General features: G+C 38.0%; 4 protein-coding genes across 6 annotated transcripts; 3 read left to right on the plus strand and 1 right to left on the minus strand.

Annotated features, from left to right (window-relative positions):
• The first annotated feature begins 6,943 nt into the window (after positions 1-6,943).
• On the plus strand, positions 6,944-9,154 carry LOC140892255 (receptor-like serine/threonine-protein kinase At2g45590). The gene has a single exon (XM_073301093.1). It carries the CDS (start codon positions 7,002-7,004, stop codon positions 8,979-8,981), a length of 1,980 nt encoding a protein of 659 aa, XP_073157194.1. The 5' UTR covers positions 6,944-7,001; the 3' UTR covers positions 8,982-9,154.
• Positions 9,155-9,565: 411 nt separating this feature from the next.
• On the plus strand, positions 9,566-10,789 carry LOC140892332 (probable carboxylesterase 9). The gene has a single exon (XM_073301183.1). It carries the CDS (start codon positions 9,685-9,687, stop codon positions 10,648-10,650), a length of 966 nt encoding a protein of 321 aa, XP_073157284.1. The 5' UTR covers positions 9,566-9,684; the 3' UTR covers positions 10,651-10,789.
• A 1,191-nt stretch (positions 10,790-11,980) lies between these two features.
• Positions 11,981-15,602, plus strand: LOC140888079 (UTP:RNA uridylyltransferase 1). Of its 2 annotated transcripts, XM_073295755.1 has the most exons (7): positions 11,981-12,839; positions 12,984-13,189; positions 13,382-13,750; positions 13,871-14,094; positions 14,186-14,249; positions 14,697-14,893; positions 15,175-15,602. In XM_073295755.1, exons 1-7 carry the CDS (start codon positions 12,059-12,061, stop codon positions 15,383-15,385), a joined length of 2,052 nt encoding a protein of 683 aa, XP_073151856.1. In that variant the 5' UTR covers positions 11,981-12,058; the 3' UTR covers positions 15,386-15,602. The 2 variants fall into 2 exon arrangements, with proteins under 2 accessions (XP_073151856.1, XP_073151855.1); XM_073295754.1 differs by having other exon boundaries at positions 11,981-13,189; positions 15,175-15,601.
• Positions 15,603-16,399: 797 nt separating this feature from the next.
• Positions 16,400-20,524, minus strand: LOC140891143 (peroxisome biogenesis protein 16). 2 transcript variants are annotated; one of them, XM_073299469.1, is made up of 8 exons: positions 20,149-20,524; positions 19,212-19,269; positions 18,281-18,497; positions 17,893-18,194; positions 17,534-17,796; positions 17,012-17,079; positions 16,857-16,918; positions 16,400-16,763 (listed from the first exon to the last, which is right to left on the minus strand). In XM_073299469.1, the coding sequence occupies exons 1-8, from the start codon at positions 20,215-20,217 to the stop codon at positions 16,702-16,704; spliced, it is 1,101 nt and encodes a 366-aa protein (XP_073155570.1). In that variant the 5' UTR covers positions 20,218-20,524; the 3' UTR covers positions 16,400-16,701. The 2 variants fall into 2 exon arrangements, with proteins under 2 accessions (XP_073155570.1, XP_073155571.1); XM_073299470.1 differs by having other exon boundaries at positions 19,196-19,269; positions 20,149-20,184.
• Between the last annotated feature and the right edge of the window lie 425 nt (positions 20,525-20,949).

A 20,949-nucleotide genomic window follows, 5' to 3' on the forward strand; every position in this document is an offset into this window, starting at 1 on the left:
AACCGTTACTGGGGTAGCCTTTCCTATTGATGAGATCAAGCCAAAAACAAGCAACCCAAAGGACAAGAGTCACCCGGTATGTAGCACGACCATTAGAGCTTTGACTGCCTTTCCTGAGTGTAGTTCTGTATTGGATAAATTTTCCCGGAGGGGATAAACAATCAACATCTTACTAGCAGCTCCGTTGTTTCCAGCCTAAGGCCTATAATAGCCTATAGCAGTTGTGGTTGTAGCTCAATCAGTTAATCTTCGTTCATCCCCTTTTCACTCGGCTGTTTGTCTCCGTTAGCGCTGTGGTAACGAGGGCTTGCTATTGAGAAGCAAAGCTTACCTTAGGCAAGGCCTCCACTCTAGATCGCATTTAAATAACTTTTCGGAAGCATGCAAAAAACCTCGAAAAAGTCTTCACCTTTCCGCTTCAAGAAATGTCCTTACTTATTGTAAGACCGCTTTATCTAAAGTAAAACAGTTGTTATAATATAAGGTCGAGCTTTTAGGGAAAGATTCTTGGGTTTGGGCAGGGATGGCACTCAATAGCTCTACTATACTCACTCCCTACTAGCTCTAGCTAGGAAAAAAAGCAATGAAAGATTTCACCTGGCTTCGCCCGGAAGTTACTGAACTAGCCTTTTGGTTTAAAAAGAATCGCTTCGCACCTTCTCTTCTGTCTTTTTTTCTTATTTGATTTCCTAAATCATTCGTATAAGTCATTTTTAAACAAATGATCTTTCCTTGTAGTTCACTAAGAGGGAGTTCACATCAATACTTCGCAGGGAAGGTACCTCTTATAGCCGGCATGAAGGAAGTAGGGTAAGACATGATTCGGAAAAGAGTAAATAAGTAAGCATGAAGCTTTGGCATAAGGTTTGTCTTCCTCTACCTTCTCTTGCTATTGGATTGGAGAGAAGGCCAAGAAAGAAGTGATTAAGAGCACTTTCGAAGTAAGAATTCCGCTTTTGCTTTATGGTCAATAGAATATCCAGATCCACCTTAGTCAGAGTTGCTTCAACTAATACGAAATATCCGGTGTTACAACCGATTCCCCTATATTAGCTAGTCTAAGATGGTTCACCCTCTTAATAGTTGGAAGAGTTGCTTCTCTCTTGGATCTTTCCAACACTCGGATGGGATGAAGTATGAATTCGATTCAAGCTGGAATACCGGACTTGTTTAGCCTATTTGACGTGAAACTGTTGCATTCGGGTTTGGTTTTGGAAATATAAGATATGGACTGGAATCAGATCTGGATTCTAAGCCTCATCTCCTGCCGTAAGCGCTAAGAGGTAATTGAATCTTTGTTCAAATGAGCTGAGCTAGGGCGTTAAGGCTAGGATTTTTCATCTCGGTTTTCCCTGTGACAGATCATCTCACCTTTTGAATCCCTAGAAAGCAGATTCAAAACTGAAGCTCTATCCGGCAGCGAGCTTCTTTCTTCTGACCCCACTGTAGTGTCAAAGCAAGAAGGAAGTACGTCGACTCCCAGTCAGCATAGAAAGAGAACGGAGCGAAGTGGGCTGTGTAATCATTGGCATTTTTACTCTTTTTTTATAATATTTATATATAAATATTATAAAAAAAAAGCCAAGATTGAGAGGAACCATACACTCTCCCTTTTGGATTGCCCAACTAAACTAAATAAGGGTTCGATGGTAATTGAAGCTGGTTTCGTTTCTCTCATAGCCTCATGGCTCATGTCAGATTAAAATCTGGAATAGGAATAGTTGTAGATCTATGTGGGTGCACAACAAGAGTAGCAGCAAAGGTCATGTCGCATTCTATTTTCACCTGTTGGAAATAAGTATTCATTCTCCAGGATCCGCCTTTGCTCCCGGACGTCTCCTCAGAGAAAGGGAACTTGCGAGCCGATTGAACTTGTCTTTCATCGGTAGACACGAATTGGCGCATGTCTTCCTATTTGGCGGGAAGTAGAGCAAGCGATGCGAAGCTCGGGGAGTAAAGAAAGGACTACTTGTTCTTCAGAAATCTAAGCGTAGCGATAACCTGTGTGTTCGGGAACTCACTTGGCCCCTTTACTTTATGTCGGACCGAAGCGGAGGACAGTGTAATTGTGTATGACCTCGAAAATAGACTACCGAAAGGTATGAGATTACTATCAACCCCCAGATAGTCTTCTCTCTCGTATTCTCCCTTCCCCGATCCGCTGGTCTTAAGTTACCGGTTGTCCCTGAGAAGGGGGTCTCTCAGGGCGGGTAGGCCACAGTTCCTTTCAAACATAGTGCATATGTATATGTAGGCCACTCGGAGTCAGCCATGTGCTACAGCATAGACGCCTGCGATCGAATCCGCGATGGTTTGCTGGCCCGGCGCAGACTGCACAGGAGTATCACCAATCATATCCAATCCTGCTGTCGAAAGCGGGACTAGAAAGAGGAACTTGAAAGACTGACTTCCCCTGCCAGTACCGGAAGTGATAATAAAAGTGGGAATGCTACAATACAAGGAGAAAGACGAAAAGCTTTAACAAGGGTTGAAGTGACTCACTACCCGGAAAGGAAGGTCTGACTTTCAAGGCGATCAGAGATGTTGGAAAGCAAGTGTGGGTTGTAGGGGTACGCGTAGTTGAATAAGGACTTTCGGATCTGACCAGACTCCTATACGAGCACCTGACTTCCCAACTATTTACTGGAAAATCTCTTTCCTTTCCGGCTAGACCAAGGAACCGAACCAGCGCCCTCTAAGTGTACAAACTATACTCTCGCTCGATGGACATACTACAGAAAAGAGGCAAGCGTTCTAACTGATGTTATTTCCCCGTCAAGGACTTTATGGCATGCTTCCAACGACTCAATTACCTAAAGACCTTCGAGGCAATGGGGAATACGATCGCTTTCTCCGGCACTGTCTATTGGTGCTGGAACGTTAACTAGCTAGAGAAAAACTATCTTTACAGGGCCCTACTTTCTATCTCACACTTGGGAAAGAAATACTCTTTGGCACTTGCTTACGAAGTTGCTTATCTAAGAAAACTGTTGGAGCTACTTGAACTCTCAAGGGACTGAGAAAACAAGGCTTTACTATAGCTATAGGCATCTGGAAGAAAGGCGGGATTTCGAGCAAGCATTCAACATCCTGACTTGTAAGCATCCCAACTCTTTATTTTATTTTCGGGTGTCTTAACAGAATAAGAGAAAAAAAAAGAGAACTCTTCACTCATCGACCCTTCATTTTCTTTCTAACATAAGAGCAAAAAGAAGGAATCTTGAAAGTACCAAAATAAGGGAGCTCTATTTATAGGAGATCTTCTCATTCAGTTTTGATAATCTTCCAATGTGGGATTCCTTTTTCTTAATATTTTATTTAATGTGGGCCTCACCTGCCTAACAATTCTCCCACTTGAAGACTTGATTTCAATCATGGCTTCACACAGTCAATGCAGCAGCTCATGCCTCCTCTCTTATACTTGCAATCTAACTGAAGTCGAACATAACTTCAGTTTGTCAGTGGTCACCGTCTTTGTGAACATATCAGCTGGATTTTTACTTCCAGAAATCTTTTCTAGCATCAAGATTCCATCTTCCAAAATTGATATGATGAAATGGTATCGAACCTGTATATGCTTTGTCCTACTTTATAAATTTTATAAATACATTGATATTTCAAAAATTTTAGTCACCCCCTACTTTATTTCTGACTCCGCCCCTACGGAGGATGAAACTTGGGGATTGATGGTAGTTACTTTTGAAACTGAAACTCAATCACCCTATCTTTTGTTATTCTTTCATCTCAAATTCTTCATATTCATCTGTCTAAAGTCTAAACTAGGATCATAAACTTAAATTTATGTGTAACTGCAGGTATGCGTGTTGGGGATAAAAAGAGACTCGTCATCCCACCATCGATGGGGTATGTTTTGAATCGTCCAAACCATAGACTCTATACATCGATAAAATCTTTGCCTAAAATTCAATTATCCCAAACCCATATGATTCTATAATCTTCCTTCTTGCTGTATAGTTATAGAAAACATGGAGCTGGAGAAAATGCACCTCCAAATTCATGGCTTGTATATGAAGTTGAGTTGGCGAGTGTACGAGGATAACCTCACATAGAAATATAGCATCGTCTGCCCTCAAAAGTCCTCTGGGAAATGAGGATCAAAGCAGAAGTAGCATGGAAAGGAGGGGTCTGAAGCAGAAGGTCCAGTTGATGAAAGTAGTAGGTGCTGTACTTTTTCCTGTCGTAAAATGCGGATTAATTATTTTTTAATTTTTAGTTTCAGCATTTGTTATTGACATTGTTTTGTTATCTACTAGTTAGAACTTATTATTATGCACATAATCCTTGAATAGTCTAGAAAATTTTTAGGAACATGTGTAAGTTCATCTTATCGATGAACATGTTCAATCTTTTTTTCGCCTGAAACGGATGAAAAATTTCAATCCTTTTTTTTTTGGCTTGAAACGTATGAAAAATTGATATCAATGAAAATAGTAGGAGAATATGCCTCTACCCCTCGTTCTATGCTCATTTTTTTTTTCGTTTATTCACTTATTGTGAGTATTGAATTTAAAAATGAATTAGTACGAATACAGATGAGTGAAACCCGGTAAATGAGATTCTATCTGTGCAGGTATTGCCCCAAGAAATATCTAAATGTGAAAATTTATCGATACATATGAGGTTTATTATTTTTTCAGTGGACCTCACACATATTGATAAATTTTTACCATTAGATGCACTATTAAGGTAGTGACTATACATATAGGGTGAAATCTTCCCTGAAACCCGGTTCCAGGTTCTATTCCATTGGGAGGTTAAATGGCCAAATAACAAATATTGTACCAGTTTTTGGTCAGGCTTAGTTGCTGAAGAAGTTTGGGCTGGCCCATACCAGTAATACGTATGACGAAATAAAAGTCCCCCAAACCGTATGAAATTTAGCTCATTGACATCAAGCATTAGGAGTTTCGGATTGAAATTTAATTAATATATATATTACTATTAAGGCAAAAACTCCTATGAGACGGTCTCAAAAGTCTTTTTTTTTAGACGAATCTCTTATATGAGTTATTCATTAAAAAGTATTACATTTTATGCCAAAAATATTACTTAATATTATAAATATGGGTAGGGTTGACCCGGCTCACATGAGTGTTACTCTACTATTAATAAAGCAACAACATTTTAGAGTAACTAACTTTTGGTTTTTTCAATTGAACTTTAAACAATAACCCTATGTAATAAATAGATATATTATTTAACAATTTCAATTTATTTTTATACAAATTTCCCACTATTTCATACTTCACGTATGACATATTTTAATTTCAAATTTCAAAAATTAACTTTGACATATATTAACTACATGACTTAATTGATTTCTAATTTTTTTAAAAAAATACAAATTTTATTATAAATTATTTTTTAATATGATAATTTGATAAACACACGCAAGCGCTAGTATGTATTATATATTAAGTAAGAATGTTTTAATTGATCTTTTGGTATACTCAATCTTAAATAACAAAAAACCCACAAGATGATCAAATTACAAAAAAATGATATATCATATTAAAATCAAATATGTACATTTAAAAATAATATTATATTATAAATACAAGAAACATAATTTTGTTAATAAAATTATATTACACATGTGTATGCGTTACCGCATTATTGCTAATATATATTATAGCACTGACAATTATTATAATCACTTGTTTTCAAATTTGCATTATTTTTGGTGATCGAAACTAATTTCGATGTAATTACGCATTTCGAGAAACTTATATGCATGAGCATGATTAAATAAATGAATGGCTAGTGGGAAGCACTCCGCCACCGCGTAGCAAAAGCTGTATACTATATTACAAAAGTTATAATATTGAATCTATGTTTTTTTTGGGTCTTGGGTTTGATTCGAAAAATAATTGGAAAACGTGCAATTCTAATGTTTCTATGCGTTTATCATCTAGTAATTCATTTATAATAATCATTCTAATTACATTTTCACTTATTTTTGCTTTCTCTAGAATCAACCATCTCAGTTATCAAATAGAAATTGGGAAAAATAGATCACGGATATGATATATATCCCATTTATTTTGTCATTTAGCAATATTCAAAATGACCTTTCACGCAGTAGCTTTTGATATGATTCCCTCTTTTTGATCTTTCTCTCGTACATATAACTCTGCAAGAAAAGGGTTTGAAAAGGAATTTTATTTTTCCTCTATACTTTAATGTCAGTGGTGTCGTTTTCAATAAATTTATTGTAATTAATTAATATTAATTGACCTTATCAAAAGTTTTATTAAAAATAAACCAGCCAGATTCCCCTAATTTTTTAATGAATACTTGAACACGAATCGATTGATGTTCACCCTTCATGCCTCTGGAAGTTGGAACACATCATCATCGTTGTTTTTATTATTTTCCTAAACATAATATTGAGTTGATAATTAATTTTAATATATAGCTCAGATTTAATTTTCATTCAAATCCGTTCTTTTTATTTATTTTACATCACAATATATTTTCATATTTTGAGATCAAAAAAAGGGTTCTGTCTATTTTAGCACATGAGCACTGTCCATGTGCTACATCCAACGACCCAATTTTTTTGCATGTAACATCTCAAATGCAAAAAAATTGTACGGTTGGATCTTCATTCCGACACGGTTCAAATGGGGTATATCATAGACAAAACCTAAAAAAAAAAAAAAAAAAATTAAAAAAAGGAAGAGCCAATGCAGATGCTCAAGTAGTAGTTGACTTTTTGGTGTTTTACCACATGCAAAATTGTTTTTAAAAAAAAAAATAAAGAGTAAGAATTAAATCAAGAATTTAAAGACTTTTGCTTACTGTGGAGTTTGTGACGGTCACAGGCAGTGGCTTTAGCATTTGACTCACCAGTTGACAAAACACAGCAGAGAGGCAGAACTCAGCTGTAGAAGACGACGAAGAATAGAGATAAATATATTACACACACACACTCTCCAGTCTCTTTCCATGATCTGAGCTTACTGTTTTCTACTACAATGCCGCCACCTCCGCCGCCGTCGCACCGCCGCTTCATATCTCTCTTGCCACCCCTTCTGGCCGCTGCCGTGGCCTTGGTCTTTATCCTTCTCTCCGCCATCATTTACCGCAAAATATCACGCAAAAGAACAGCACCGGCAGATCTGAAGCCACCGTTGCCGCCGCATCGGTTCTCCTTCTCCCTCCTCCGCCGCGCCACTGATTCGTTCTCTACTGAAAACCGCCTCGGGCAAGGTGGGTTCGGATCGGTTTATAAAGGGGTCCTTCCTTCTGGCCAGGAAATCGCTGTGAAGCTCACCAGCGAGGCTTCTATTCAAGGCGAGCGTGAGTTTCAGAATGAACTCTCATTTGCTGCGCGTATAGATTCTTCGTGTTGCCCCCATTTTGTTTGCGTGCTCGGATTTTCTTCGACGTTCGATGTTAATAATGGCTTCAAAATGCATTTTTACGGTCGGAGGAGGAAGAGGAGAGGGAGGAGACTGGTTCTCGTTTACGAGTACATGCAAAATGGGAGTTTGCAAGATGCTTTGTTAGATCGAAAGTGTGCGGAGCTGATGCTCTGGAGTAAGAGATTTGCGATTGTGATGTCCATTGCAAAGGGTCTAGATTACCTGCATAACTGTTGCGATCCAGCTATTGTTCATGGCGACATAAAGCCGTCGAATGTATTGTTAGATTTTGATTTCAATGCAAAAATATCTGATTTTGGGTTGGCCCAGGTGCTAAACAGAGGGGAAGAGATTTTGGATATGTTTGTGGAAGAGGAGGAAAAAGAAGTCGAGGGGAAAGGCGATGAATGTGGATCAATTGTGGAGGAAAACGAGAGCTTGACAGAAGATGCTGTGGTTGTGAACGTGGATCAGTCGCCTGAAAGTTACTGTGTTACGATTTTAGACGGTGGGACTGAGGCCAGTGCCGTCGAGGCGCCGCCATCTGAGCATTTGGGTAGTTTGTCTGAAGGGTTTCTTGAAAGAACGAGTGTCGATAGTGGGAGTAGAAAAGGGGTTGTGGGTAGGGGGAAGTGTGATTCAGGGAGGGATTGGTGGTGGAAACAAGATAATACGAGTGGATTATCCGAGTCCGGTCGGGTGAAGGACTATGTAATGGAGTGGATAGGTAGCGAGATTAGGAAGGAGAAGCCGAAGGAGATCAAGCTCACGAGTTCGTTCAAAGATAGTGCCCAAGTTGAGCATAAGAAGCCGAGGAAGAAGTTGGAATGGTGGGGATCATTGGAGAGGGAGACGATGAGGAAGGATAGAAGGAATAGGAAACCTAGAGAATGGTGGAAGGAGGAGTTTTGCGAGGAGTTAGCCAAGAAAAAGAAGAAAAGAGGGCTCAAATCCAGTAATGAAGGGGACTTGTGGTGGCAAGGGGATGAAGAAATCGTGCAAGATAGAAAACGGAGTAAGAACGGTATTAGTAGATGCAGCGTTGATCGGTGGCTTGATGGTTTCAGTGGAGATTTCAAGATTGGAAGAAGAAGAAATAGCCAAGATTATACTAGTGGTGAAATCCCAAAAAGTGGAGGTATTAGTAGCACTCCAAGCATGAGGGGAACTGTTTGTTATGCCGCTCCTGAGTATGGCGGTGGTGCACCGGTATCAGACAAGTGCGATGTTTATAGTTTTGGGGTTTTGTTGTTGGTTTTAGTTTCGGGGCGGAGGCCGTTGCAAGTAATGGCCTCACCAATCTCAGAGTTCGAAAGAGCAAATCTCATATCTTGGGCTCGGCAGCTTGCCCTCAATGGTAGGCTATTGGATCTTGTAGATTCAAACATACAATCATTGGATAGAGAACAGGCTTTGTTATGCATCACAATCGCCCTTCTGTGTCTACAAAGATCACCTAATAAACGCCCCTCCACCGCGGAGATTGTTGAAATGCTATCTGGTAGAGCAGAGGCGCCACACTTGCCATTTGAGTTTTCTCCATCTCCACCATCCAAGTTTCCTTTCAAGTCCCAAAAAAAGAGTAGGTGAACTCAGTTTCCTTGTTTGGTGTACCGACTCCGGCCTGATGAAAGGAAGCTTCCACGCCTGATTTTAGAAAGAGTAGAGCTCTTGTGTAGTAGTACAATTTCATAAGAAGACTATACATGTCTAGTGTAGTATTTGCTTCAAGAAAATGAGCGACGGGCAAATCTTTCACATGATTTATTTTGGCATGATACATAATTTGACTCAAATTTGATTCTCTTTTTGACTTCTTTTGAAAAATGATGATAGATGCACAAGTTTTCAAATGGATTAATATATGATGTGATCCCACATGCTTTTGGCATTTAGGAATCCCATGCACGAAAGTGTAGGCAATAATATCTTGGATCATTGCCCTCACTTTTAGAAAGTTGAGATCCCATCTTTCCAAGAAGTGTAGTATCGTCTCTCACTCAAAATTATTTGTTTATAAAGTGATATCCATGAAAAAATACATCAAAATGATTTCTATAAAGATTTGTAACGACTCGTTGGCAAATTTTGGGTAGCTGCCACATGTTTAAACCAAGAAGACAGTTTCAATTGGCAAAATGGAATGTGCAAATAAATAACTAATACTCCTGAAATCATGTAACAACATTCGAAGATCGAAATATAAGGATGCCCAAACAATCAATAAGATGAATCAAATCCAACATCAATCAAAATAACATTTCTCTTCAACAAAACTTAGGAAAAATAAACAATGTCCAGATTTGATCCCTACGAACATGCAAATGTATCCCTCAATCCCGATGGCTCACTCACCCGCCACATGAAGCTACCCACCTCCCCGCCCACCGGAGAAGTGCCCAAAATCCCCGGCACGGCGGTGCTGAGCAAAGATGTCACACTCGACGCCCAAAAGGAGACCTGGATGCGAATCTACCGCCCAGCCAAACTCCCGTCCAACGACAACGCCGTCGTCCGTCTCCCCATCATCTTATTCCTCCACGGCGGCGGCTGGATCCATATGAGCGTCGCCACCACGATTCTCCATGAGATGAGCAACAAGATCTCCAGCGACCTCCCCGCCATCATCGTCGCCGTGGAATTCCGTCTCGCGCCGGAGCATCGCCTCCCCGCCCAGTACGACGACGCGATCGACGCATTACAGTGGGTGAGAAGCCAGCTGACGAGCAGTAACGGCGAGCAGTGGATTCGAGACTACGGAGACTCGTCGAGATGCTACCTCTACGGCACGAGCTGCGGCGCCAACATCGCGTTCAACGCCGCGATGCGGATACAGGATCTGGATCTGGCGCCGCTGACCGTGGTGGGGATCATCCTGAACCAGCCGTTCATCGGTGGGAAGGCGCGGACGAGGAGTGAGCTGAAGCTAGCGACTGATCAGTACTTCCCACTGCCGATGATCGACATGTTGTGGGAGCTAGCGCTGCCGCCGGGGACGGATCGCGACCACCGATTCTGCAATCCGTTCGTGGATGTTCAAGTGAAGGATAAGCTGAAATCTGTGGGGAGGTGCCTTGTTGTAGGGTTCGGCGGCGATCCTTTGATCGATCGGCAGCAGAAATTGGTGCAGATGATGGTGGAGCAAGGTGTCATGGTGGAGGCGCGTTTCGACGACGTCGGATTCCATTGCATTGATATGATCGACACGCGCCGGGCTAACGCCATTGTTAATTTTATCAAAGAGTTTGTTTGTGTTTGATTTCTCATTTCATTTTTATAATTCTTTCATTTTTCTATTCCATAATATATATTATATTAGTTGGTTTGAATTTTGATCATTTTATATTTCCCTCAAATAAGTTTACCTGCCACCCACACCATGTGTTTTAACTTCTAAGCTTTGGACGTTTCTGTCTTCGTTCATCATGTAAAATTATTATTTTTTTATATTAAAAAAAATAATTTTTTATATGAATCAAGTTTATATGTCTCATGATATCGTTTCATAACAGTGTTATATATTTTTTTTAATGTAAAAATCTGCGACCGCAATATTTTAATGTAAACTGCATAAATCCCAAACTAATACAACAAGTTTACTCTTATTTCGCTTATTTTTTAAACCAATTATCTTATGGTTGAAATTAACATCCATATTCTGAGAACAGGGGATTCGAAAAGTCAATGAGTTTGTATCAGTCAACACACTTTAAAAACATTACAACTACTTGCGCTTGATGCGAAAATTTAGAGTAAAGTTTTATATTAAAATTTAATGATATTTTTTTGCATGCATCCAAGAAAAATAATGCTTGTATGTGAATGATGGGTGAGATGAGTTATAAGAGTGTATCTGCTTGGAATAAATATCAAGAAAATACTATAAATACAACAAAAATGTGATATCCAACCATTTGAGTATTGTTTGGTTTATGAGATTGGATAATACATTAAAAAATTAAAATAATACAATTAACATTGTTTGATTTGATGTATTGTTAATTTATGTATTACTTATCTCAATCAATTTTGCGTTATTTTTGTTATATTATTTATTCGTTTATTAATTATTAATTTTACATCAATCAAATCAAATAAATTATAATATATCCATCAAATCAAATAATTTATTAACTATTTTTTTTATTTATTTTTAATTTACATTATATTAAACGGTGACTTTGTTCCTAATAATAATAAAAAAAAATCAGTTCTTAATTTTAATTATTCTAAAATTCGATTGATGCCATCGTTATTCACACTTTATAAAGCAATAATCATTTAAAAACAATTTGTATCATACCAAACACAAAATAAATAAATAAATAAATAAATTTTCAGTGATAATATCTCGATTCAAATATAAAACAACCAACAATATATTTGACTAGATGTTTAATTTTATCACAAAAACCCACATAAAACTGTATGACGGCTCAATTTTATTTTAGAAACCTACTCAATTGGGATTTTATTTTAAAGTAAAGGATTTAATATTTTTTGAGAATCCGAATTCAATAGTAATTAGGATTTTATTTTGCAAAAACTATAAATAAATAGCATGTTTACTGCCAACGCAACAATAGCACAGTCGTAAAAGAAGACATTAAATTATAATTTAAATCCACGACGATTGTATCCTAAACCCAGACAACTCTTTCACCATCATGAGCGGAGGCGATGCGCCGCCGGCGGCTCAGCCCGTGAATGGCGGCGAGTTTCTCCTCCAACTCCTCCGCAACCCATCAAATTCTCACCCGCAAACTCACGTGCTTCCGCAGTCTTCTCAAGTCTTCTCGCTTGACCCGGCTGTCGCGTCGGTGGGTTCTACGATACAACGGCCGTACCAATTCAAGGGTGGCGATTTCCACTATCGTCCATGGGGTAACAATCCACCACCGCCGCCACCTTTTGCACCACATAATTTCTTCCCACAAAACCCTAACGCAAACACTGTTTTAAACCCTGATTTTATGTCTCCGCCTCGGAGGCACAATCACTCTGCGGATCAGCACGCTGTGAGGTTGAATCGTTTATCGCACGGTGAGGATATGAGAAAATTGGGGTTTACTGTTGGCAATTCGAAACCTACCCCTGCGTATCCGCCAGAGCAAAATTTAATTTTTGGGTCGATAAATCATCATATCCTACGCGATGGTGCCAGTTTAGGAGGGGATGTTATGAATGAAAGCTTTGGGCAAAGGGGACAGCTTGGAAACTCATCTCTCATGGAGGGTTTTGGGATGGATAGAAGATCGAGTGATTTTATTGGAAATTCAGTTGAAGTCAATGGAATGGCACGTGGGAATTCTAATGGATGGAGGGCTTTCGAGAACGAAAGAAGAATTGATGGCAATAACAGGGGGAAGCAAAGTTATAATGGAAACTATCGGGCAATGGCGCCACAGCCGCAAGGATTTTCGAGTACGATGCAGGACCAGAGAAACGGTGAGTATGGAAATAGGAGGACTTTTGACCATAATGGGGTTAAGGGTAAGGGCAGTTTGGGTGGTTTTAGTGGGGCTGATAAATGTATCAATCAACTTGATTCCCCTGGACTGCCGGCCGTGAGAAATTTTAACTCTGTTTCAGTTTCTGATATTGAGAAGTCACTGATGGGGGTTCATGAAGGTGATGCTAATGATCATGAAGAATCGAGGAACGGTGGGTGGATTAACACGAGTAAGGATCAGAGGGGGAGTGAGCTGGATGATTTGGAGGATCAGCTTGTAAATTCTCTGGGACTCGGGGATGAGTCTGATGAGAAGAGTGATAAAACAACTTTTATCCGTGACAAGGTGATGTTTATATGCTTGTGCTTACATTTTGAGTATTCATGGATATCAATGGTTGCCTTTCTTTTCTTTGAGTGTTATTTCTAGCGTAAATCACTGAACACGAGAAAACACATTTCTTTGTACATGAGGAACTATCCTCAATGCTCAAACTTCCCTTTCTTGCCAACTCATCTTTTCTTTCTCTACGATCAGGATTATAGATCTGACAAGAGAGGACAGTGGATAATGGGTCAGAGAATGAGAAATCAGAAAAGGCTGACTGTATGTCGAAGTGATATACACAGGCTTAGTGTGCCATTCATATCTCTTTATGAATCTTTAATCCCAGCTGAGGAAGAAAAGGTCAAACAAAAGCAATTGTTGACAGTATTGGAGAGCCTTGTTAGCAAGGAATGGCCCGGGGCTCGATTATATCTTTATGGATCATGTGCCAACTCTTTTGGATTTTCAAAAAGCGATCTTGATATTTGCCTTGCAACGGAAGATGAGAATGCTGACAAATGTGAGATCTTGTTAAAATTGGCTGATATTTTGAAGTCTGACAATTTTCAGAACGTACAGGTGAGCAATCTCCCCCTTCAATTTTTCTTTGATTTTGTTGTTATGGATGGCATTTTCTCATAAATGGAGGTCTCATCCTTGTATAAGTGTCTTAGTTTTGCCATTGTATGTTATATCCAGGCACTTACCCGTGCTAGAGTCCCTATAGTTAAGCTGCTGGATCCAGACACTGGAATTTCATGTGACATTTGTGTGAACAACGTTCTGGCAGTTGTTAATACAAAGCTGCTTCGAGATTATGCTCACATAGATGGTAGACTCCGACAGCTGGCTTTCATTGTGAAACATTGGGCTAAATCTCGTGCAGTCAATGAAACATACCAAGGAACGCTGTCGAGCTATGCGTAAGTCATCTTTGACTACCACGATATCCTTCATTTTCTGCCTATGCCTCCCTATACTGTTTGATTAATTCCTTTGTGTGTGTATTGCCAGGTACGTGTTGATGTGCATTCATTTCTTACAACAGCGAAGGCCTGCCATTCTCCCTTGCTTGCAGGTGTGTGATTATACTTGAAATTGAATTTTTGACTGCTGTTGTTACCCTCTGTACCTTCAGAAATGTTTTGTTTCTATTCATGCCTTTGAATTTCTGTTATCCATTTGTATATGATTATCTGTGTAATTTGGTTTTTCATGATGATTGATTTATTGTTAAGGGAAACTATAATATATATTTAGCACAAATCTATGCAGGAGCAATCTGGAAATTTCTAGATAATCATTTTGTCACTTATACTTGTGCAGCTACATATATGCATGTTCCTTTCTCTCATATGAATTTGACAGAATGGTCCCATTCTGGTCGATAGATGTGAATTACACATTTACATGTCTTTTTGCTTGAAGATATTCTCGGACTTTCGGTCTGCAATATTTGTTGATGATTGCTTGCACATAATATGAATTTTTTTCTCAACTCTCACGAGCTGTCCCAATTTGACAGGCAATGGATGTTACTTATTTTGCTACTGTAAACAATGTTGAATATGCTTACTTTGATAAAGTGGAAAAGCTTTCCAATTTCGGGGCCCAGAATGGAGAAAGTATTGCTCAGTTGGTGTGGGCCTTTTTCTTTTATTGGGCGTATTGCCATGATTATGCAAATGATGTTATATCAATTCGCACGGGATGCACTCTGAGGTGAGAAACTTTCTAGACCTACACATACTCCATTTAGTTAAAAGAGGTCATTTACCAACAGAATTCATAGCTAGTCAAAATCTTAATGCATTTGTCTCACCAAGTTACGTGTCAGTTCATTTTGTGATAAATAGAGGGTATCGGATCTGGACAGAGACTCTTAATGTCATGGGGTGAAACTTTGCATGCCGTGTGTGTCATTTGAGAGAGGAAAAAACGAGGTTGCATAAACTTGGCTTGAAGCTTAGGAACTGATCAAGATTTGTGTTTTTCCCTTGCAGCAAGAGAGCTAAAGACTGGACCAGAAGGGTTGGTAATGACCGCCACCTGATATGCATCGAGGATCCGTTCGAGGTATCCCATGATCTTGGTAGAGTTGTGGACAAGTACAGTATTAGAGTCCTACGAGAAGAGTTCGAACGAGCTGCACAAGTACTGCAGTACGACTCCAATCCATGTGTGACTTTGTTTGAGCCCTATGTTCCTAATTGAATACCCCCTACTGCGGATTGGACTTAGATTTCCATGGCAACTGTCCGCAGCTTGTAAATTCTTCGCTTATGATGTATCAAAATTTCTTCTCTATCTTTTTTTTTTTTCCTTTTTTTTTTTTTTTTGTCTGTGGGACTTTATATGTTTGTTTTGTCAATTATTTTTCAATTTGCGAGGCTGCTATCTATGTATATTTCGTTTTGGAATTATAATGATTATTTAAAAGTTTTACCCACTATATGGCTCCATTATTTAGAGGTTTTTGTAATTTTAGAATTACCTCATATAAAAATGAAAATATCATAAAACCAAAGTAAAACAAGAAGTTCTGATAAGTCACAAAAGAAAATAATCATTCAACGGTCTCACCATAAAAAAAAAGTGAAATCACACCAAACTGATACGACATGCAACACGTGTACTCTAAAACGGATTATATAAATACACAATGCATGTAAATTCGATACTCGTAATAATAAAAGATGATATTAATTAGAGAAAATTGTAATTTCGATACTCGTAATAATAAAAGATGATATTAATTAGAGAAAATTGTAATTTTGATTTAGTAATTTTTTCCGTTTGTCATTTTGATCGTTTATATTTCAATTTTAGTAATGTAAATCCGATTTTTTTTGCAATTTTAATATTTTTTTGTCAAAAATATGTGACACTACACATGTCAACGTCACGTCAAAAAAAGACAAACCGTACAAAAAAAAAAAACAACAAAGATTGCGAACTAAAATTAAAACATAACTGGTATCGCACAAAAAACAAATATATAGGCCCAAAAACGCAATTTTCCTATTAATTATGTGTTGGAAATACCATTTCTCCAACAATATGAAACCTACTTCGATGTAGGATTTGAAAATTTTGATTTCCCTCATCTTTCTCGCATTTACTCATTTCCCGTAATTAGTCCCGAGAGTAACACAACAAATCCTTGATGTAGTCAGTTGGCCATGGAAAATATTTACACTCGACGTTTGAATCAGAAAGACAAAAAGGTTGAAGCAAAGCTTTTATTAAATATAATTTCATATTAGTCAAATAGCACGAAGCCCCTCTTATCTTCCTTTCAGATTTCTTGTATTCCAATCTCCGCTGTAGTAACAGAAGAATGACAAAATCCCCAAGAAACCAACAATTTGATACAGCGCTACGAGTTCAGACATTGCTCGAATACACTATACGTAACGAATTTCGATAACCAGAGAGATCCATACGCAGACGTATGAGAAACTATTCGTGGACAGAACTCCTGGAAAACTTACAACCATCGAAATGAGAACTCCGGGGAAAACTTGATCTCATGATCCAGACATGTAAGTGTATCGTGTCTGGGCTCCGACGAGAAGTTCAATAAGTTTCTCTGCGTGTTAGGCAAATAGTTAAAGCTTTTTTTCTTTTTTTTCGAGTTTATTATCTATCGGACTAGCAGTAACTGTGTAATCACCGAGCATACCTGTAAGAAGGCCAATGAGGGGAACCGGTTCTAGTAGCTTTTGAGTGCCAGCTAGTCTTTGGCTGAAGGATTTAAAGAGCATTAATGTAATTTTTGGAGGTGAATACGAGGGAAAAGGAAAATACGAAGAAATATTCCATGGATCGCGGTGTTACCTGGTATATTTTGTGAAAACAGGATCTCTCATGAGATAAAGCGCCCATAGCAGCTTCCGTCTTTTCAACTGCACCCATTTTCAGAGAGTAAATTTAGCCCTTTTTGTTACAGAGGTGCACTACATACCATCTCTAGCCACTCGGGAGCATTCGCAGCATTGGAGAATCACATCATATTTCATTCAATTTGATATAAATTCTGCTAGTTTATAAACAGAAGACTCAATTCCAAACAATTAGTCAATCAATTTGGGGAGCCATGTAACTTACACGGCGCTCCATAGCATCAATGTGAAATCATAACATATTGGCAAGAAATGTGAAACCAGTACAAATTAGAAAGGGACTGTTAGATATGATTCCTGAATGCTAAAGCCTGGGACAAAAATACAATTTTCCATAAATTTATTAACCAAAGAATCGCACTAGTGTGGTGGAAGTCGCACACTCTTCTCCACTCTTCCATTTAGATTGAAAAGGAAAAGGAAAAAAAAAACACGGAAAACTTTTCGTAAATCTAACCTCATGTTTTTCGAGGGTGGAAAGATGAAAACCATTGCAATTGTGCCACAAAACTGAGACCAATGAACTACTGCCATTTCCGATGAGGTCCACTACCAATGAAGCAAGCCAAGGGAGCCATGACCGTGCCCCGTACTTTCTTATCAACAGTACATAAATGAGAGGTCTTAAGACAAACAATACTTCTCCCATCAAAAACAAACCCCCAGGAGTACCCTTCTCGGACAAGAACGTGTAGAGAGTTGGCGTCTGTGACACTGTCGCTGGGATAAAATAAAAACACAAGTTAGCTTTAAAGTAGCAAAAATGTAAGCCTGCAGCTCACCAACAACTACAAGGGGTTTAGGGAAAAGAATTACTAAGAGGCTCCATAATCGCCTGTTGGTGCTGGACCCTGTGCAACCATGAGGGGCCAGTAACCGTGCGAGCATTTTCGCCGAATCTATTTAATGCAAACAAAGCCCTCCCTTCAAGATTATATGGACCCTGTCCATGATTATTGCTTAGAACACCAGAAACCCCGTGCTGGCCAGGATTGGATGCAAACTCATTTCCGGGGGCATCAACATCATCAGTATCCCTACCATCATTTGTATTCTCCCCACCATGCAAAAGCATTTTATATCCGCTCTTTTGCAACATAGCCAATCTAAGCAATACCCTGTAATTGATTGATTAATCAAGAACAGTCTATCAATGGTCATAAATGCTATGTAGAAGTAAGAACAATAAATATGAGGCACTTACTTGGTAGCTTCGGTTATAGCAATGAAATTCCATTTCTTTTCTTCGCCATATAATTGTTGTGCCACAACTTCAACAAGAGTTTCCAAGTCCTTCAGCAAAGTTATGCATAATGAAAATGGGAAAGATGAAGGCTCTCCACACCCCGTACGAGTCCGCACTGGGGTGCTATCAATTATATGTTCGTTCAGAGCAGTAATCATACCCAGAATTGATGTCACTGCATGAAAAATTACAAAATATGTGACAGAAAACATCAACACCTAATCTAAACATAAGCTAAAATTTTAGAAAAATAGTTGTAGGCAATGAGGTGAGAGTGTTTTTTTTAAAAAAAAATATTATGATTATATCACTGTTACTGATTGAGATTAAACCAATGGCCAAAGTTACCCTCACACTACTAGAGTGCACAACCATGTAAATGTAAAGTAGAAAACATAGCAACCAAAACCGACCAATTATGAAATCGAGAACTCAATTGTCATCTGCTGCAAATAGACTATCCATAAAAGTTACGTATTTTTTATGACTGAGGTATGGGAATAAAGTCAAATGGCATATAGGAAGGAGAATTGCAAATAAGCTGAATGATAGCAGTATTGATGTGCAAATCGATTCAATAGGCATGCCACACAGCAAAACGAACCAGGGAACATGGGGATCGTCCCATCAAATATTTACAGAAGCACATTGCTTGCCCAAATATTTTTTGAAAACAATCTATTGTAAATTTGTAATGAAGTATATATACTGAATTTAAAAAATTGAGGCTATAGGATATCCTGAAACTGAAAGAGGCGTTATTAATAGATTATGAAAAGTTGAAAACTTGAAACCAATTTTCAAAGATAGGAAAAATAATAGATTAAATGCATACAAAACAATCATTGAGTAGCAGCAAGAAGCTACTGTTACCAAAATTCTACAAAACCTGCTTCTGGTCCAATCTCTGAATCCGAAAATCGCTCAGGAAGAAGCCAGGTTAAACCCTGAAATACCACACAAAAAGCCCAAGAGAGTGAATTTAAAAAATCTTCAACGGATCAGCTAAAGAGAACATTTCCAATTAACACAAAAGATATGAATAAAAAATAGAAAGAAAGTGGTAGAATTCATTCCAGATAAGAAAATAAATTGTATAGATGAAATCAAATCAAAAGCCCTGATCTGAATACTCAATACATTTATTAATTGAAAAATATACTGCAAAAAGAAAAAAACTGAAAAAGCCATGAAAAGAGACTTCAATCCTGAGATGCAAAACAGATAAAAAAATCTATGCATGATCAAAAGTTCAAAAGAATTGAGCTCAACAGGTATCTTGCGGAAGTTTGCCACATCTTCTCCTAAAGGTCATAGCTATAAGCCTATAAGCCAAACTTAACTAGCGACTGATTTTGCTTCAAATTGTCATAGTACAGCTTAAACCAGAATGTATTTGCGGCCAGGCAGGCACCTACTCATATATCCATTATCCACCGAGAAATTCATCTGATCGTTTAAATAATTCCATAATCATTAGATCGCAACCAACAAGTTTTCTTTATTAACTTCAGAAACATCAAGATTTTCACAGTGACCGCAGAAGTATAAATGCTCCCTGTATATTTCCAAAAAATAAAAATAAAAATAAAAATAAATGCTCCCCGTATAAAAATCTTCAGAAAAACAATTTATGCATTAACCAATCATCATATGCTCATAAGGGGCATCCAGCGAGGTTGCCGCCACCCACAAACTTCAAATGATTTGACACATATTCCACAAAAAAACAATTATACCAACACAAACAAAGATACTGGGGTGGTTAATGGACAAGAGGATAAGTTGAGCAGTAAAACAAAACGAACAAAGTTCAGCAGGCTTACATTAGCTAATGACTCCAAGGAATGCACATAATCTCTATTCCTCCTAACCCATCTCTTGTAAGAATCCATTTGATTAAAAGGTTAATCTCCACCACCAAGAACAAGCAATTTAAGCTCTGTCCCACCGGATTTTATGCTAATACAATTTGCAACCCTAGACACCGCCTAATTGCAGTTGACCCTGAATCTTTCACGGTATAGAATGAAACCCAGATGAGAAGACTGTGCCGATTCCCGAATCCGTTAAGTGGGTTTTCTTTGTTGAAATGTGTGCGCGCATTTATACGATGAACTTGTAAGAAATCTTTGATGTGTGCATAGGCGATATGTATACTCGGGCAAATGGCAATTTCGATTCTTGTTCCTAATCATTTTTATCCTTTCTTCTTATTTCATTTCATGTAGATCAACCTCATTAGCGCGATGCTGCGTCCGTATTTAAAAAAAAATTAAAATTAATTTTTTCTATCTCAATTTTTTAGGATTATATATAAGAAGAATAAATAAAATATTCAAAAGGTTAAATATTTGTGTGTATATATATATATATCTTTATCTTCTCTATATATAAAGAATTTCACGACACCATCTTTTGTTTTACCAAAATTGTCATTTCTCTATTTTTTTAAAATTTCAATATACACTAGTATATATAATATTTTGTGATACTTAATTTTTGTGTTAATTTAAAAATGACATGATGTTTTAAATATTCAAAAATTTGGATAAATAAGAAATATTATTTAGAGGGTGTTTGACTAAACTTATTAAAAAGAGCTTATAAGCTATTAGAGCTTAAAA

The sequence above is a fragment of the Henckelia pumila genome, chromosome 3, assembly GCF_033568475.1.
Source record: "Henckelia pumila isolate YLH828 chromosome 3, ASM3356847v2, whole genome shotgun sequence".
NCBI lineage: Eukaryota > Viridiplantae > Streptophyta > Magnoliopsida > Lamiales > Gesneriaceae > Henckelia > Henckelia pumila.

Coding starts and splice junctions, on each gene's coding strand:
- LOC140892255 (XM_073301093.1), top strand. CDS start 7,002: ATGCCGCCACCTCCGCCGCCGTCGCACCGCCGCTTCATATCTCTCTTG.
- LOC140892332 (XM_073301183.1), top strand. CDS start 9,685: ATGTCCAGATTTGATCCCTACGAACATGCAAATGTATCCCTCAATCCC.
- LOC140888079 (XM_073295754.1), top strand. CDS start 12,059: ATGAGCGGAGGCGATGCGCCGCCGGCGGCTCAGCCCGTGAATGGCGGC. Junction 13,190..13,381: donor CAACTTTTATCCGTGACAAG/GTGATGTTTATA, acceptor CTCTACGATCAG/GATTATAGATCTGACAAGAG. Junction 13,751..13,870: donor ACAATTTTCAGAACGTACAG/GTGAGCAATCTC, acceptor TGTTATATCCAG/GCACTTACCCGTGCTAGAGT.
- LOC140891143 (XM_073299469.1), bottom strand. CDS start 20,217: ATGGATTCTTACAAGAGATGGGTTAGGAGGAATAGAGATTATGTGCAT. Junction 19,270..20,148: donor CCTTGGAGTCATTAGCTAAT/GTAAGCCTGCTG, acceptor GTGGTATTTCAG/GGTTTAACCTGGCTTCTTCC. Junction 18,498..19,211: donor AGAGATTGGACCAGAAGCAG/GTTTTGTAGAAT, acceptor TTTTTCATGCAG/TGACATCAATTCTGGGTATG.